At 34.3% G+C, this 19,359-nt stretch overlaps 1 protein-coding gene across 1 annotated transcript; it reads right to left on the bottom strand.

Annotated features, from left to right (window-relative positions):
- Nucleotides 1–10,509: 10,509 nt before the first annotated feature.
- On the bottom strand, nucleotides 10,510–14,462 carry LOC138305946 (methyltransferase-like protein 27). Its single transcript, XM_069246252.1, has 5 exons — nucleotides 14,290–14,462; nucleotides 13,923–14,051; nucleotides 13,593–13,728; nucleotides 11,979–12,071; nucleotides 10,510–11,398 (listed from the first exon to the last, which is right to left on the bottom strand). Exons 1-5 carry the CDS (start codon nucleotides 14,386–14,388, stop codon nucleotides 11,217–11,219), a joined length of 639 nt encoding a protein of 212 aa, XP_069102353.1. The 5' UTR covers nucleotides 14,389–14,462; the 3' UTR covers nucleotides 10,510–11,216.
- Between the last annotated feature and the right edge of the window lie 4,897 nt (nucleotides 14,463–19,359).

The following is a 19,359-nucleotide window of genomic DNA, read 5'->3' as shown; positions in this document are numbered from 1 at the left end:
CAACATTCGCTGTGGCCTTGAGCTAACAATATAGGCTAGGAATTCAGTTATACAACCTCCTCATAATCTGTATCACAATGTTCAAGTTCAGAACTGGTTGTAGCGGAGAAGCAAACGCGTCCTCTCTGTTATAATTCATTTCCATGTATGAATTGCTGATTAATATGTACATAGAGTATATACGTAACATCGTTAATTAGGTTCAGGACACGAGGCATGATATGTGATTTTATCAGTGGAGATAGTGTATACAATATTGATTTATATAAAAAGGTATAACTACTTTTATTATTTTTTTATTTTTTATCGTTTGGTCTTTTTTGTATGTTTTTGTGTGTTTTGTTTGTTTGTTTGTTTTATCAGCTAATCTCCATCAGATTAGCATAACTGAATAATGACTGTATTCTCACTGAAACGTAACGGATGTTAATTAAGATATAAGTGTACATTACCTTTGATATTATAATGGTAATTATACATCTTTATAGGTTCTCAAAAAGTAATGTCCTTGGGAATCGTTTGTTCTATTCATAAATATGATCCTTCGATATCAGCCTGCCCTTCCGTCAATGTATATTTATGGTCCTACGATATTAGTCTGTCATTCCGTTAATGTCCTATTTATAGCTATTGTCCTAAGATATCAGTCTACCCTTCTGTCAATAACCTATTTATAGCTATGGTCCTAAGATATCAGTCTGTCCTTCCGTAAATGTCTTATTTATAACTATAGTCCTAAGATATCAGTCTACCCTTCCGTTAATAACCTATTTATAACTATAGTCCTAAGATATCAGTCTGTCCTTCCGTTGATAACCTATTTATAACTATAGTCCTAAGATATCAGTCTACCCTTCCGTTAATAACCTATTTATAACTATAGTCCTAAGATAGCAGTTTGCCCTTCCGTTAATAACCTATTTATAGCTATGGTCCTAAGATATCAGTCTGTCATTCCGTTAATGTCCTATTTATAGCTATAGTCCTAAGATATCAGTCTACCCTTTCGTTAATAACCTATTTATAACTATAGTCCTAAGATATCAGTCTGCCCTTCCGTTAATAACCTATTTATAGCTATGGTCCTAAGATATCAGTCTGTCCTTCCGTTAATGTCCTATTTATAGCTATGGTCCTAAGATATAAGTCTGTCCTTCCGTTAATGTCCTATTTATAGCTATGGTCCTAAGATATCAGTCTGCCCCTCCGTCAATAACCTATTTATAGCTATGGTCCTAAGATATCAGTCTGCCCCTCCGTCAATAACCTATTTATAGCTATGGTCCTAAGATATCAGTCTACCCTTCCGTTAATAACCTATTTATAACCATAGTCCTAAAATATCAGGCTGCCCCTCCGTCAGTAACCTATTATAACTATGGTCCTAAGATATCAGTCTGTCCTTCCGTTAATGACCTATTTATAACCATGGTCCTAATATATCGGTTTGCCGTTCCATCAATTTCCTATTTTACCATGATCCTGAGATATTGCTCTATCCTCCCATAAGTGTATGTTTCATATGTGTTCAAATGTGTTTGCAATTAATCTAATACCGTCAATGTCCTTAAAGTTCTCCAACAACTTCCATTAATGCTGAACCTTATTGAATTCAACTGGTTTCAATTTCCCCTCTCAGTATTGTTTGAAAATCGTACTATGTTAAAGGTCCTAGTGATTGATGGAAATTATGAAATCTTCTACAAAAAAAAGTGTGATATAATGTTCAAGGATTTGAGATGAAAGTAAATCTAGTACAACAGTATAAACAAGCTTTGGAACATAAGCACTAACTTACTAATTAATAAAGATATTTTGCAGTTTGAAAATAAGTTTACAGGTCAAAAGATCTTTAATCGCCTTTCCCATCCGATTCATCTCTTGTAGAGCTGCCTCAAATCTCACTTTCACAGTTTGGCTAACTGAATGTCTGTAGGGAATCGTTGTTACTCGCTACTACAACTGAGGCGTCTCTACAATAAACTTGTTCAATGTCTAAGTGTGTCCTATATTTTGGCAGGAGAACTTTATTACAAGGAATGTTAACATGAAGTCGCTTTAGAATTTTGAATTATTTAAAGTGAGATGACACACCTTTGCGACGGAAAGATTTGATAAAAATTATTCTCTCCAAAATACTTGTAATGTATATATATATATATTTATACTTTATATTACGTTAGCAGAAAATAACTGATTGTAATCTACAAGAATCTCATTCGATACTTTGGAAATATAACCAAATATGGGACTATACTTCATTTTCATTCCAATATCAACCAAATACCAGTCCCACAGGAAAGTTGTTTGAGTCGTATTTGCAACTCCTATTGAATGATCCAAAAAGGCGACTATTTTGAATATAATATTTGTTCTTCTTCCCTTTTGACTGTATTGACACCGTCTCGCCCTTGACTAAATCAGTGCTGTGCACTCGCCCTTGAAGGTCGAATATGGGATGGGTCCCCTGGCTAAGATATACGATTGTCTATATGGTAGTTTCTGCTACTCCTTAGCTCTCAACACAAAGTTAGAGGGCCTTCCATTACTATCGTGTTGTCAATAACCTTACAGAGCTATGATACAAACGTTAACATAGTTGACATCGATAACCTTAAAAGAGGATCACATGGATATTTGATATTTTTATCGGAAAAAAGTCGATGATGAAGGTTATATTTCGAAAAGCACTTTGGTCTTTCTACATTGATGTTCAAGGATAACAAACATATGTTCGTTTTCGTCATAAACATTTTTGGACAAACAAAAGATTAAATTGTCAACGTATAATCTTATAAAATACAAATCGTATATGGAAAACATATTTGTCTGTTTGAGGTAATGCATGATTCAGATTCAGGTATTGATGGGTTTGTTTTTGTTTCAATAAAAAAAAATATTCAATAGACATGTAAATGACATAATACTTCTGTTTAACTCTTTCACAGAAGGGCTCTCGCACTAATTTTCATATTTAAATATTAATTAGTTACAATTAGTTAGAAATATTACATTAGTTACAGATATATTCATTATTTACTCATTATTTCCTCTCAGTCATTCATATCCATCCAAAATTAATATTGATATAATTTATTAGATAGTGTATATTTATTTTCCATCAAATATGACAGGGGAACTGTCAGGTACTGATGGTTATCAATTAATTGACAGATACCGCTCTGGTTATTTCACATAATGCAAAAATAAACATAACTGATGGTAATATAATTAAGTATGAGGACAAGCTCACCCTGAATATGGCCTTGCAATGAATATATGATCACAAAAGGCATTGACCCAACATCAGAGAGATGTATAACGATAATGTAACTTTAGTGTCATTCGAACAAAAAATATTATTGATTCAGTTGCGCAGTGTACAATCAATGTAATTAGGATATCTACTAAATCATGGCTTGTGGTGAGATGTATGTCCAATAAATGTTTGAGTGAGGAATTAATTTATAAATAATTATTTAGTTTGAGGGTGATGATGATGACATCATTATGGATTGAAGGTAACTGTAGAGATATATAATGATAAGTATAACGCCTGACGGGTTGTCGCTGTATGATAATCAGTGTGATGAAATTCTAAAGCCTTTGTTTAAAACTTGGCCGATTTCGTTACTTTAATATACGATGCTACACTGCCGACGAATGGTATTTTTTATCTAATATATAGAGAGACAGGCGAATTGGTATGTTTTATCTATTACACATAGGGACAGACGGATTGGTATTTTTTATCTATTACACATAGGGACAGACGGATTGGTATTTTTTCTATTACACATAGGACAGGCGGATTGAGCGGGGACAGCGGTTGGTATTTTTTATCTATTACACATAGGGACAGACGGTTGGTATTTTATCTATTACACAAGGGACAGACGGATTGGTATTTTTTTTATCTATTACACATAAGGGACACGATTGGTAGATCTATTACACATAGGGACAGACGGATTGGTATTTTTTATCTATTACACATACAGGACGACGGGTTGGTATTTTTTATCTATTACACATAGGGACAGACGGATTGGTATGTTTTATCTATTACACATAGGGACAGGCGGATTGGTATTTTTTATCTATTACACATAGGGACAGGCGGATTGGTATTTTTTATCTATTACACTAGAGGACAGACGGATTGGTATTTTTTATCTATTACACAAGGACAGACGGATTGGTATTTTTTATCTATTACACAAGGACAGGCGGATTGGTATTTTTTTATCTATTACACATAGGGACAGGCGGATTGGTATGTTTTATCTATTACACATAGGGACAGGCGGATTGGTATGTTTTATCTATTACACATAGGGACAGGCGGATTGGTATTTTTTTATCTATTACACATAGGGACAGGCGGATTGGTATTTTTTATCTATTACACAAGGACAGACGGATTGGTATATCTATTACACATAGGGACAGGCGGATTGGTGTTTTTTTCTATCTATTACACAGAGGGACAGGCGGATTGGTATTTTTTATCTATTACACAGAGGGACAGGCGGATTGGTATTTTTTATCTATTACACAGAGGGACAGGCGGATTGGTATTTTTTATCTATTACACAGAGGGACAGGCGGATTGGTATTTTTTATCTATTACACATAGGGACAGACGGATTGGTATTTTTTATCTATTACACATAGGGACAGGCGGATTGGTATTTTTTATCTATTACACATAGGGACAGGCGGATTGGTATTTTTTATCTATTACACAAGGGACAGGCGGATTGGTATTTTTTATCTATTACACAGAGGGACAGGAGCGGATTGGTATTTTTTATCTATTACACAGAGGGACAGGCGGATTGGTATTTTTTATCTATTACACACATGGACAGACGGATTGGTATTTTTTTATCTATTACACATAGGGACAGACGGATTGGTATTTTTTATCTATTACACATAGGGACAGGCGGATTGGTATTTTTTTATCTATTACACATAGGGACAGGCGGATTGGTATTTTTTATCTATTACACAGAGGGACAGGCGGATTGGTATTTTTTATCTATTACACATAGGGACAGGCGGATTGGTATTTTTTATCTATTACACATAGGGACAGGCGATTGGTATTTTTATCTATTACACATAGGGACAGCGGATTGGTATTTTTTATCTATTACACATAGGGACAGACGGATTGGTATTTTTTATCTATTACACATAGGGACAGGCGGATTGGTATTTTTTATCTATTACACATAGGGACAGGCGGATTGGTATTTTTTATCTATTACACATAGGGACAGGCGGATTGGTATTTTTTATCTATTACACATAGGGACAGGCGGATTGGTATGTTTTATCTATTACACATAGGGACAGGCGGATTGGTATTTTTATCTATTACACATAGGGACAGGCGGATTGGTATTTTTTATCTATTACACATAGGGACAGGCGGATTGGTATTTTTTATCTATTACACATAGGGACAGGCGGATTGGTATTTTTTATCTATTACACATAGGGACAGGCGGATTGGTATTTTTTATCTATTACACATAGGGACAGGCGGATTGGTATGTTTTATCTATTACACATAGGGACAGGCGGATTGGTATGTTTTATCTATTACACATAGGGACAGGCGGATTGGTATTTTTTATCTATTACACATAGGGACAGGCGGATTGGTATTTTTTATCTATTACACATAGGGACAGGCGGATTGGTATTTTTTATCTATTACACATAGGGACAGGCGGATTGGTATTTTTTATCTATTACACATAGGGACAGGCGGATTGGTATTTTTTATCTATTACACATAGGGACAGGCGGATTGGTATTTTTTATCTATTACACATAGGGACAGGCGGATTGGTATTTTTTATCTATTACACATAGGGACAGGCGGATTGGTATTTTTTATCTATTACACATAGGGACAGGCGGATTGGTATTTTTTATCTATTACACATAGGGACAGGCGGATTGGTATTTTTTATCTATTACACATAGGGACAGACGGATTGGTATTTTTTATCTATTACACATAAGGACAGACGGATTGGTATTTTTTATCTATTACACAGAGGGACAGACGGATTGGTATTTTTTTTTTATCTATTACACACATGGGACAGGCGGATTGGTATTTTTTATCTATTACACATAGGGACAGACGGATTGGTATTTTTATCTATTACACATAGGGACAGGCGGATTGGTATTTTTTATCTATTACACATAGGGACAGGCGGATTGGTATTTTTTATCTATTACACATAGGGACAGGCGGATTGGTATTTTTTATCTATTACACATAGGGACAGGCGGATTGGTATTTTTTATCTATTACACATAGGGACAGACGGATTGGTATTTTTATCTATTACACATAGGGACAGGCGGATTGGTATTTTTTATCTATTACACACATGGACAGACGGATTGGTATGTTTTATCTATTACACATAGGGACAGGCGGATTGGTATTTTTTATCTATTACACATAGGGACAGGCGGATTGGTATTTTTTATCTATTACACATAGGGACAGGCGGATTGGTATTTTTTATCTATTACACATAGGGACAGGCGGATTGGTATTTTTATCTATTACACATAGGGACAGGCGGATTGGTATTTTTTATCTATTACACATAGGGACAGGCGGATTGGTATGTTTTATCTATTACACATAGGGACAGGCGGATTGGTATTTTTATCTATTACACATAGGGACAGGCGGATTGGTATTTTTATCTATTACACATAGGGACAGGCGGATTGGTATGTTTTATCTATTACACATAGGGACAGGCGGATTGGTATTTTTATCTATTACACATAGGGACAGCGGATTGGTATTTTTATTATTACACAGGATTGGTATTTTTTATCTATTACACATAGGGACAGGCGGATTGGTATTTTTTATCTATTACACATAGGGACAGGCGGATTGGTATTTTTTATCTATTACACATAGGGACAGGCGGATTGGTATTTTTTATCTATTACACATAGGGACAGGCGGATTGGTATGTTTTATCTATTACACATAGGGACAGGCGGATTGGTATGTTTTATCTATTACACATAGGGACAGGCGGATTGGTATGTTTTATCTATTACACATAGGGACAGACGGATTGGTATTTTTTTATCTATTACACATAGGGACAGGCGGATTGGTATTTTTTTTTATCTATTACACATAGGGACAGGCGGATTGGTATGTTTTATCTATTACACATAGGGACAGACGGATTGGTATTTTTTATCTATTACACATAGGGACAGGCGGATTGGTATTTTTTTATCTATTACACATAGGGACAGGCGGATTGGTATGTTTTATCTATTACACATAGGGACAGGCGGATTGGTATGTTTTATCTATTACACATAGGGACAGGCGGATTGGTATGTTTTTATCTATTACACATAGGGACAGGCGGATTGGTATTTTTTATCTATTACACATAGGGACAGGCGGATTGGTATTTTTTATCTATTACACATAGGGACAGGCGGATTGGTATTTTTTATCTATTACACATAGGGACAGGCGGATTGGTATTTTTTATCTATTACACATAGGGACAGGCGGATTGGTATGTTTTATCTATTACACATAGGGACAGGCGGATTGGTATGTTTTATCTATTACACATAGGGACAGACGGATTGGTATGTTTTATCTATTACACATAGGGACAGACGGATTGGTATTTTTTATCTATTACACATAGGGACAGGCGGATTGCATTTGGTATGTTTTATCTATTACACATAGGGACAGACGGATTGGTATTTTTTATCTATTACACAGAGGGACAGGCGGATTGGTATTTTTTATCTATTACACATAGGGACAGGCGGATTGGTATTTTTTATCTATTACACATAGGGACAGGCGGATTGGTATTTTTTATCTATTACACATAGGGACAGGCGGATTGGTATGTTTTATCTATTACACATAGGGACAGGCGGATTGCATTTGGTATTTTTTATCTATTACACATAGGGACAGGCGGATTGGTATGTTTTATCTATTACACATAGGGACAGACGGATTGGTATTTTTTATCTATTACACATAGGGACAGGCGGATTGGTATGTTTTATCTATTACACATAGGGACAGGCGGATTGGTATTTTTTATCTATTACACATAGGGACAGGCGGATTGGTATTTTTTATCTATTACACAGAGGGACAGACGGATTGGTATTTTTTATCTATTACACATAGGGACAGACGGATTGGTATTTTTATCTATTACACATAGGGACAGGCGGATTGGTATTTTTTATCTATTACACATAGGGACAGGCGGATTGGTATTTTTTATCTATTACACATAGGGACAGGCGGATTGGTATTTTTTATCTATTACACATAGGGACAGGCGGATTGGTATTTTTTTATCTATTACACATAGGGACAGGCGGATTGGTATTTTTTATCTATTACACATAGGGACAGGCGGATTGGTATTTTTATCTATTACACATAGGGACAGACGGATTGGTATTTTTTATCTATTACACATAGGGACAGGCGGATTGGTATTTTTTATCTATTACACAAGGGACAGGCGGATTGGTATTTTTTTATTATTCTTACACATAGGGACAGGCGGATTGGTATTTTTTATCTATTACACATAGGGACAGGCGGATTGGTATGTTTTATCTATTACACATAGGGACAGGCGGATTGGTATTTTTTATCTATTACACATAGGGACAGCGGATTGGTATTTTTATCTATTACACTAGGGACAGGCGGATTGGTATTTTTTATCTATTACACATAGGGACAGGCGGATTGGTATTTTATCTATTACACATAGGACAGCGGATTTATTTTTATCTATTACACATAGGGACAGGCGGATTGGTATGTTTTATCTATTACACATAGGGACAGGCGGATTGGTATGTTTTATCTATTACACATAGGGACAGGCGGATTGGTATGTTTTATCTATTACACATAGGGACAGGCGGATTGGTATGTTTTATCTATTACACATAGGGACAGGCGGATTGGTATGTTTTATCTATTACACATAGGGACAGGCGGATTGGTATGTTTTATCTATTACACATAGGGACAGGCGGATTGGTATTTTTATCTATTAACAAGGACAGGATTGGTATTTTTATTATTACAAGACGCGGATTGGTATTTTTATCTATTACACATAGGGACAGGCGGATTGGTATGTTTTATCTATTACACATAGGGACAGGCGGATTGGTATGTTTTATCTATTACACATAGGGACAGGCGGATTGGTATTTTTATCTATTACACATAGGGACAGGCGGATTGGTATTTTTTATCTATTACACATAGGGACAGGCGGATTGGTATTTTTTATCTATTACACATAGGGACAGGCGGATTGGTATGTTTTATCTATTACACATAGGGACAGGCGGATTGGTATGTTTTATCTATTACACATAGGGACAGGCGGATTGGTATTTTTATCTATTACACATAGGGACAGGCGGATTGGTATTTTTATCTATTCACATAGGACAGGCGGATTGGTATTTTTATCTATTACACATAGGGACAGGCGGATTGGTATTTTTATCTATTACACATAGGGACAGGCGGATTGGTATTTTTATCTATTACACATAGGGACAGGCGGATTGGTATTTTTATCTATTACACATAGGGGGACAGGCAGGATTGGTATGTTTTATCTATTACACATAGGACAGGCGGATTGCAATTTTACTTCTGCTAAAAAAGTTACTTACTTAGCACTATTAGCATCATTGAACAGTTTGCGCATTATTTAAAAATAATTATAAATTAATACGAAGATATACGAAACCATATGTCGGGGTTTTGAAACGCTTGCATTTAAGCTTGTAACCAAATTATTTTTCTGATTGATAAAAAGTTAGATGTTTTCAGAGGTGGAAATAAAGTATATGGATTATGAGGTATTCACAAAAACAAGGTAATATGTTGGAAATGCTCTGTTCCCGTGGTAACGAAATTAAGACATATGATTGCTCAAAATTAAGAGTGTAGTATTTGTGATGTTGTGTTTATATTTCGCGCTAAAATCTTTCAACTCACTTAGAAATAGCTATTATTTACACGAAATATAACTAGAATCTTACTTTTTTAGTTTTGAATACATTCATATTTCATTTCGATGATTATTTTATGCTGGATATAAAAAAACACTATCTTTTATAGACAATTATTGACCTCAATGCTTATAATTACTTTTTCAAACTACATGATAAAATACACTTAAATATAAGTAAATCCACTGGATTGTTTTTATCAATTTGATGTCTAGTCATGATAACGTCAAATTTACCTGAATTCTCGAATTTGTTCTTCAGAAAGGTATGAAAAAAGAATTGGCCAATCAGAAAGTCGGATTCATAAGAAAGCAAAGAAAAATAACCATGAGAACATGAAAAGAGCAACAACATATTTTAATAGGTATTGCATATTAATGTCCATTAGCTAGATTCACCGTCTGCTTGTTTTAATCTTTCAAAAATATAGAAGTTTGAAACATAAATGAAACTCAAAATTAAAACTTAATGATGCTCCACCGCTGACAAATGGTATTTTTTTACTATTATAAACAGGAGCAGACGATTTAGTATTTTTCTTCAGTAACAAAAGTTACTTACTTTACACCATTACCACCATTGGAAAGTTTGAGCCTCTAATTTTACTTCAATTTAAAAATATGAAAAATAATTAATTGCATCCCGAAAAAATTCCGTGTCACTATATCCTATATGGAATGAAGTACTGATTGCGCAAGCACCAAAGTCAAAATAAATTATTTTAAATATATTTTTTGTGTTAATTAGACATATATGTACACGATTAAACACCAATTATTGTTCAAATAATGAATATCATTTATGCTCTGTCGGCGGTGGACCATCTTTAAATAAACATGCAGATGTTACAGGAATAAGTCTCAATATTGTCTTCGTTCTCAGTGCATGTGTTTTAATTAAAGAATGTTAAATTAAATACCAGTTCACTATGAGTTAAAAATAGAAAACGGTAATGTAATAAGCTAATTATACAATACAGATAAGTATTGCTAAAACATAAACTAAATATATTTAAGTAACAATCTAAACCTCCACATTTGATATATATATTATTTTATCTAACAATGTTCGCATGAACAAATCGACCAAAATTAAATTGTTTGATAAACAAAGATAACTCCGTCATATTTGTCTATGTATCTAGGTACAATTTCCTTCCGGATGCATTTCCACTTTCCTTCCTTCTCAATATTTTCCATCCATGTCTCAAACGGTTCTCTGTCCTCTACTTTCTTCAGCAGCATAGGACGCGTGCACATCAGGAAAAAACCTCCTGAAACATATTTTGTCAGAAACTACAATTGTCACAACATACTGTTGATTGCGTGCCGTTATATAACATTATTTTTTACTGACCCGTAAAGAGTTGGGTTTACGAGCATAACGTCATACTTTTTAGAGAAAACGGCGTGGATTTCGCTCCGAAAATGATAACGTCACAATTGATATTTACCCACAAGGGAAGTAACTCTGAAATATGCAAAGACGGGATAATATGGGGTGATGATAAGGATATGATTTCAATCAGATGAGTGCACATACATTATGGATTAATAGTTAGCTTAATGATATTAAACTAGCACATATATTTCTCGTTTTACTTATGTAGCAATGACGTATATGAAGATTTTTTTCTTGAAATTCAGTTTTATGTCAATTTTAAAGGCATTATACATACCCCGATTTTCTTATTGAAATAAACATAACATATTTTCTTCTTGATTTTCCCCAAATATTTTACATTATGTTCGACCCTTGACACGCAGATCTATTCTTAATGACATACAAAATATTACGTTGATAAAGAGTAATAATTTTGTCATTATGTAATGTTAAACCACAATCTTACTGACCTGGTTTAATCAGTCGTATAGCCTCCATCAGACATCCACAAGTCAGATGTGTGTCATTACAACCCCCGACAATAGTGATGGCATCGTAAGATCCTACAAAATAATATATGTTACAATGCAGATGTTGAATGAAATACTCGTTGCTAGCTTTAGAATTTGAATTTGAAATGCAATGGCAGCTTTGATATTTGAGAAATCTTTTTTTTTTAATTTTTTTTTGTTTTTTTGTTTCTTTTTTAACATTATTATCATTATTATTTTTGTTTGTGAACTAAAATCAATGCTTTTTACACAATTGTACTGATGGGATCATATGTAATCTGATAAATACAATAGTGTAATATGGCAGTCTCTGGATGCCTTTTTGCAGAAACACAACTTGACACGTCGGGTTCTGTTCAAATCTACCTTAAATTATGGGTTTTGTTTTACAATTACACATACAACGACCAAACTGTCTTAGAAAGTGGTAATATTATAGTGCCTCGGTTCAATTCCATAATATTCAATACTTCGGCCTTTTGATCTACCAGAGTTACTTCCCTCCGTTTCACTTTGTCAAATACTGACACTTAATTCCAATGCTATATAAAGTTCACATTAACAAAAAGGATACAAATTGGGATCTTCACTCAACGGTTTTTTAAAGCAATTTTAATACGAGACAAAGAAGCATTATGACCATTCCATGTTGTTTTCTCTTGTCGGGCGATTTATTGAAATCGACTGAGTTGTACTTCTACATGCTATCCACCCACCCAACCTGCCGCGTTAGTCCTTATATATAACACAATATGTTGCATGGTAGTGGTGCTCACCATTTGCATATAGTAAATGTATTATCGAACGTTTACCAAACGCTTTCGGAAGGGAGGCAACTCGAACAATTTTATAAACTCTTCTCAAGTGACATTTCCATGTTAACCAGACAAGTATTCACTGGGGAAAATAGTACCAGTACTCTTTGTACAGTGGTGTATTTCAACTAGTATTTCAACTAGACATCATCTCACCATCCCAACCTGTTATGTAAATCTGTCTATATCAATATGGCGCTGCATGATATTGGCACAGCTCATTCGCATATAGTAAATTATTATCCAAAGTTTTCGGAAGGAAGGTAACTCGTATAGAAAGTAAAATTATGTGTTACCTAATATCAGTAAAATTCTTTAGCATTGTCATTCTGACAACATTGTGTAAATGAAAGTAATGACTTTGAATAACGCCATATCTACCATCATATGAAGGTTTTCTCACATTATCTAGATTAAACTGAATTAATAATGTAATTCTTTATTTTGGGCAGATGTGAATAATTGAAATTATAAATAGTTAATGCTGAACAGATCTGAAATAAAGACAGAGTAGTGTAGGTTTATCTTAGAAAAAAGGTTTGACACCCCTTCTGAAAGGAAATGAAATATATTGTTATATTGTTTTATTTTAGCGTCAATGCTCAATTTGAATGCCATTAAAACCAAACCAAAACAATACATAAAACTACATTTTTTGTTTCGAACAGATATTCTCCAGATATACAGTGTTTATTTTATATCCATGTGTTCCCCTGTTTACCACTAAAGTAATATATTACATATGTAACCAATTTACCTGCTTTAATATCAAGTTCTTTCTCATTGAAGTAAGCACATATCATTCCTTTGTAGACACCCTTGGACTTTGCCTTATCAAGCATCCCTTGTGAAGGATCTAAAGCGTCTATCATGAGAAATCCCTGTTTCACTAACTGAAATATCAAACAAAAGAAAGGTTCCTTATTGTTTAGTAGACGTACGCCTTGAATCATTAATGCTTAACATAATGTTCCATATGCGAAAATTACGGCACATTTACAACTAAACTAGTGTTCATTTTGATTTTAGTACAATTGTAAATCTAATTTCCATATCTTTTGTATGTCTTTTAAAGCATTTATATTACCTGTTCACCAACGAGTCCAGTCCCTGATGCGACATCCAGTATATAAACAGTATCTCGTGTGTCAGGGTACAACTCAGCAAGAGCCTCAGCAGCTATTGACGGTCCCCGATATCCGGCAGCGCACAGGTCCTTGTCACGAAAAGATGACATAATTAGGCAGATGATACTAGCATATAAAATCAATATCGCATAAGCTCATCATTTTCCATAATGATTGCTGTATTATATTACAGCTTGTAGTTTATATATTGGTGTAATTATTAGTTCATTAATGCAAACGGTTTGTATAGAGAACAAGCGTAGACAAAACATTCAAGAAAAGTTTATAAACAACTAATACAGTAAAATTACACAGATTATATTATACCTCGTCATATTTTGAGCTCCAGGAATCGTAGTATGTTGCCATGTCCTCCCTTGATCTGGTCACGTGGCAATCGTTATAAAAGGATTGAATGTTCTCCATCTTAACCTAGTTTATTCCGGTATACAGACGGTCGATGATGATAATGTACAATCCAACAGCTTTCACGACTCCGATATCGAATATATTATTTGCTAATTGTAAGCCTACAACGAAATAGTTGTACAAATTTGATGTAATTCTAGAGTTTGAGGCTATTAGCATTTTTCAAATATTTCCATGATAATTATGTACAAGCCAACAGCTTTTACGACTCCGATATCGAAAATATCATTTGCTGGCTGTAAGCCTACAAGGGAATATTTATACAAGTATCATACTGATATTTCATACCAATTTTTATTTTAACTGAAATACATATACATAAAGTTATTTCTGAAAATAGTTATCTTTTAACTCCATATAACTTAACCAAAAACCCTATTTTTGTTAACAATCCTTGTGGTATAGCGCCTTAAGTGTTTTATTGTTCAAGACAGCTAGATATCACATTATACTTGTCAATATCTACAATTATCTAAACTCAGCATTCCGGTTTTTTGTTCGGTTCGGCCCCTCAAGTAAATCTATTCACTCAATGTCAATCAAGACCCCGGAACAAGCTTTTTACTCTGGCTGTCATCTATTGTTAAAGAATTAATGTCCGTGTCGGTATCACTTTAGACTCGGGTAAACTTACATAACCACCTGGTCAGTAAGGATATTGTATGCCTTAGGTCCTTAAGAACCCACGCTATACGATGACCAATCGCTGCATTTGTTACATAGCGCTAATTAACTCCGAAACAGTTTTGACCAATCAAAATTACGTGACACCTGGATAAGTTGTGTGTAACCGTTCCCAAAGCTCACTAACAGCTGGAACATCGAATAAAGATACACGAAACTTAACAGGCTGTCTCCATCCTAATTTCAGGTAAGAATATTTCATTTTTATATCATATCGAAAACGTTATCTACATTTCTTTGTAATCTATGTAATCTATATCAAACTTGTTGTATATTTTGCTATTAACTTGTTAATTATGTACAGTGTGTTCATTTATTTTATCATGTTTATTCAACATAAGCTGCGTTAAATGTACATGTGTAATTGTATTTTCCCTTTTCGAAATACCAAATGCGGTAATTAACCTTGAATTTCGATGTACAAATATTCATTTTTGTTCTATCTATAATTAAGTTCCAAATCTCATATTTTTAGATTTAACTAATCTGTAGTGTTAAGATAGAGTCATTCTTTACTGTTCTATACTTTAACTAAGAAAGTGTAACTATAAACCATACATTCTAACTGCTTTAATGCGCTTGTTCTAATGTTAATAAAATCAACCTTGATCATATCTATAACTAAAACCATACAATCTAAATGTTTCAATGCTCTAATTGAATTAACCATTTAAATATCATATCCTGTAACTTGTAAATGTGTACATACATTATCTATACTTTGTGAAAATTAAATTGTTCTGATGTTTTATGAAACCCTACCTCATTATTAGTACATGTATATGTAAATAACTTTAACATAACTCTTTGTCATATGTAAACTTATTTGTACCTTGTCATATTGTTCAGAATTTAACTATCAACTCAATAACAATTTATTTATCATTAATACTCAATCATGTAAACTATTCGATAAACAAAATCTTAAAATTAGGTTGTGTCCCTAAATAATTGTCTCCTTGTTGCTGGTAATTAATCCTTTGGCATCGACCCCTCACTGCTAAGCCAGTACAGCTCTACTTAGTTAATTTCCCCTTTTATAATTATTTTGTTTTATTATTGTCAGTCATATATATAATGGACACTGTCCTTTTCTACATGTATTTTCATTGTATTGTAATTAAATCCATTAAGTGGTTTAATTCGTGATTGATATATTTATATTGTATATCAGTAACATGAAATATTATGTATGATTGTATGTATTGACTGTCACTAACAGCTGGAACATCGAATAAAGATACACGAAACTTAACAGGCTGTCTCCATCCTAATTTCAGAAACAACACATACCAAACAACCAAAACAAAACCCAAAAACAGTATAAAACAAGTCTTTTATAATTCTGGAGTTTGAGGTTATTAGCATTTTCAGATATGTCCATGACACGTAACAAGCCCATAAACTGTAACGTTCGCCATCATGACAAGGTATATATGTACTTAACACATGTTTGAAGCGATAGACAGACGATGGTGATTTATAATAAAGACAGAATATCTACCAACATTAAATGACGATGTCAATTTCCTTACAGTAAGAGTTGGAAACTTATAATCACAAATAATAGATTCAGTACGCATTATTATTTCTATAGCTGATAGATACTATCTGTCATACGAAAGAGGCATCATTACTTTTCCATTAACATCCCTGAAGATGATGGGTTTATACGTTTGGTCAAAAGTTACGTAGGGCGTAAGCATTCTAGGATATTATTTGTTCTCTTCTTCCTAACGTACTTTCTTCTTGCTAACATCTCCCTTAACACCTCGTTCCTCTAAGAACTCAGTTGAACGCCCGCCCCTGTAAGGAAGGCTCGCCCCTGTAAGGAAGGCTCGCCCCTGTAAGGAAGGCTTTGGGTTCTCACCCGTGACGAAATAGTGATAAGAAACAGCGATAACACACATTAACTACATGTGTACATGTATTCAAATCCAAACATGGAACCTAACGAATAACGTGTTGAGCGTCGGTACCAAAAAGCAACATACAATACAGGATTCAACATAAGACTTTGCAAAAAGATCCCGTCAGTATTTTACGAGGAACAACCTTCAACTATAAAAATCCAATGTGGCTTCCGGTTGGCCATCGTGATGACGGGCAGGTCCCAGACAGAATACAATGTGCATATTAGAGCCCATATGGAGACAAAAACGTTCCGCACGTTTTGACAAATAACGGTAACAACCTGCAACTATCAAAGTCAAAGATGGCTGTATGTCGGCCATATTGGTGACGTCATGGCCCAAACTTCAATATCTACACTCGATGCCGATTATAAGGCTACCGCACATACTCTCCGAGAATACAGATTTCACTGACCTACCCTTAAGAATGAAGGGATAACATACCCATGACAAAGATATATAGCTGCTCTAACATCAAAATGTTGATGATACTCTTAATAACTCTTACCGTGGCGCGTTACACGTATCTGTATCTAGTATCTTCGGCCGATCTCTTCAAAGATGTTGGTCCTACTCTTATAGAATCGGTATTTTTATTATTAATATAAACTTAACTAATATAAAACATACAAACACACATGTGACAGATGTTAAAGAAAATTAAACAGGTGTGAACAAATTAAAGACAACAGCAAAAGAATATTTAATTATAAGCTTTGTTAATAAACAGCAGATAGTAAAATGATAGTGATTAAATGTAGTACACCAAATATAGAAATAGCTCATCGGTTAATTTTGATGTATAAGGAAGATAATTATTTTTGCTCGTAACATCATTACAGTAAATAACCCGTAGTAATTCAATTACGTACCTACAATGTACGAAAGTATAACGTCTCTGGTACTAACACGTATGACTATCTCGAAACACCAAGTCTTAGAGTTTCATGTCGTGGAGAGATTATCCGCTAACACATTACACTAGAAGTATATGATTTTTAAACCAATTCACGCTGGACAATCCGAAGTCATGCATTATCTAACATTACGGACACAGATAATGCTAAGATAGCGTTTACTAGTTTATAAAGATTGTAAATGATAATAATAATAATAACCGTTTTTATCATTTTTAAACAATGTTTGATTAATATGACAGTGTTTGGAGAAATGCCAAAGTTTTTTAAGTATAATTTTAATTTGTTGAAATATGTCAATGCATAAATTTTATTTTAACAGGATAAATTAACTTGTCAAATCGTCATCAAAAGGAATGAAGCTATGACAAGTATCGATGTAAAATACCACCTTATTGAAAATCGCGAGATGAAATAGATGTGAGTCCCTCTAACGGGATAGTTCAGATACCCTCATGGGAAAGAGTTTCTGTTGTTTTGTTTACCAAATTAGCAGTGGATGATAGGGTTATATTTTATCGTTAAACAATAAGCTGTAATATCATAGGTAGCAGAGAGATTCGTCAGTTGTAAAATTCTGCAGACAATATCTTACCAGCAATGTATGATAAGTCAGTATCGTCTCCTGTCTCCGAATGAAGCGTTGGTCGTCTAACTGTGTGAGTAATGGAGGCTGCGCATGCGCCAACACAAACGTTGTATCATCATTGTATAATGAGGTATGTTGTCATAACAAAACATTTTATCACACAGATATGTTCGATGTTCGTAGTAATGATATTAACAATCAGAAAGTGTCACATTCGTATGAGATGTTCACGATGACCTACTCGCATGACATACAACCTGTTACAACTGTTTTCCATACGGATGGATTTAACTTGATAATTACAAAACCATAGAGGTACACACTAAGGATAAAAGTTACTTCCCCTTTAGCATTACGGTTAGGTAAGAGAAAGCTCCCTTTATCATTACGGAGACATAAGAGTAAACTCCCCTTTATCATTAAGAAAACGTAAGAGATACCGCCCCTTGATCTTTACGAAAAGTGATTACGGATGGCTAAGAGATACCGCCCCTTGATCATTACGAAAAGTGATTACGGATGGCTAAGAGTAAACTCCTCTTTAACATAACGGAGACGTAAGATAATTAAATACTGCCAGACCAAAATGTACATTCTCTTTGCTACCACGGCTTTTGGTTTGAAGTTAATATATTTATTCTTACAGAATTTGAAGACTTTACTACACTTGCCATTTTTGGGCTCCGCAACTCAGGTCCCTGGGGACCAGACCTACCGTTGATACAAAACAAGTTCCACTTCACGAAAGGATGCTTCAGACTTTTGGTCAAAATCCATTAGATCTCAGCCATTTATGATTAGTAGGGATTTTAATGAAAAGTTGACGGACGACGTGCCATGACATAAGCTCACTGGCCATCCGGGC

Source organism: Argopecten irradians, chromosome 13 (genome assembly GCF_041381155.1).
Source record: "Argopecten irradians isolate NY chromosome 13, Ai_NY, whole genome shotgun sequence".
Classification (NCBI taxonomy): Eukaryota; Metazoa; Mollusca; class Bivalvia; order Pectinida; family Pectinidae; genus Argopecten; species Argopecten irradians.
The sequence above is the reverse complement of the archived record's forward strand: the minus strand, read 5'-3'. Positions and strand labels throughout refer to the sequence as shown.

What these genes read in the sequence shown, in the direction of transcription:
- LOC138305946 (XM_069246252.1), bottom strand. Translation starts at nt 14,388, where the DNA reads ATGGAGAACATTCAATCCTTTTATAACGATTGCCACGTGACCAGATCA. An exon ending in GGAGCTCAAAATATGACGAG is followed by an intron (nt 14,052 to 14,289) that starts GTATAATATAAT and finishes TTTCGTGACAAG; the next exon opens with GACCTGTGCGCTGCCGGATA. An exon ending in TATACGACTGATTAAACCAG is followed by an intron (nt 11,399 to 11,978) that starts GTCAGTAAGATT and finishes AATATGTTTCAG; the next exon opens with GAGGTTTTTTCCTGATGTGC.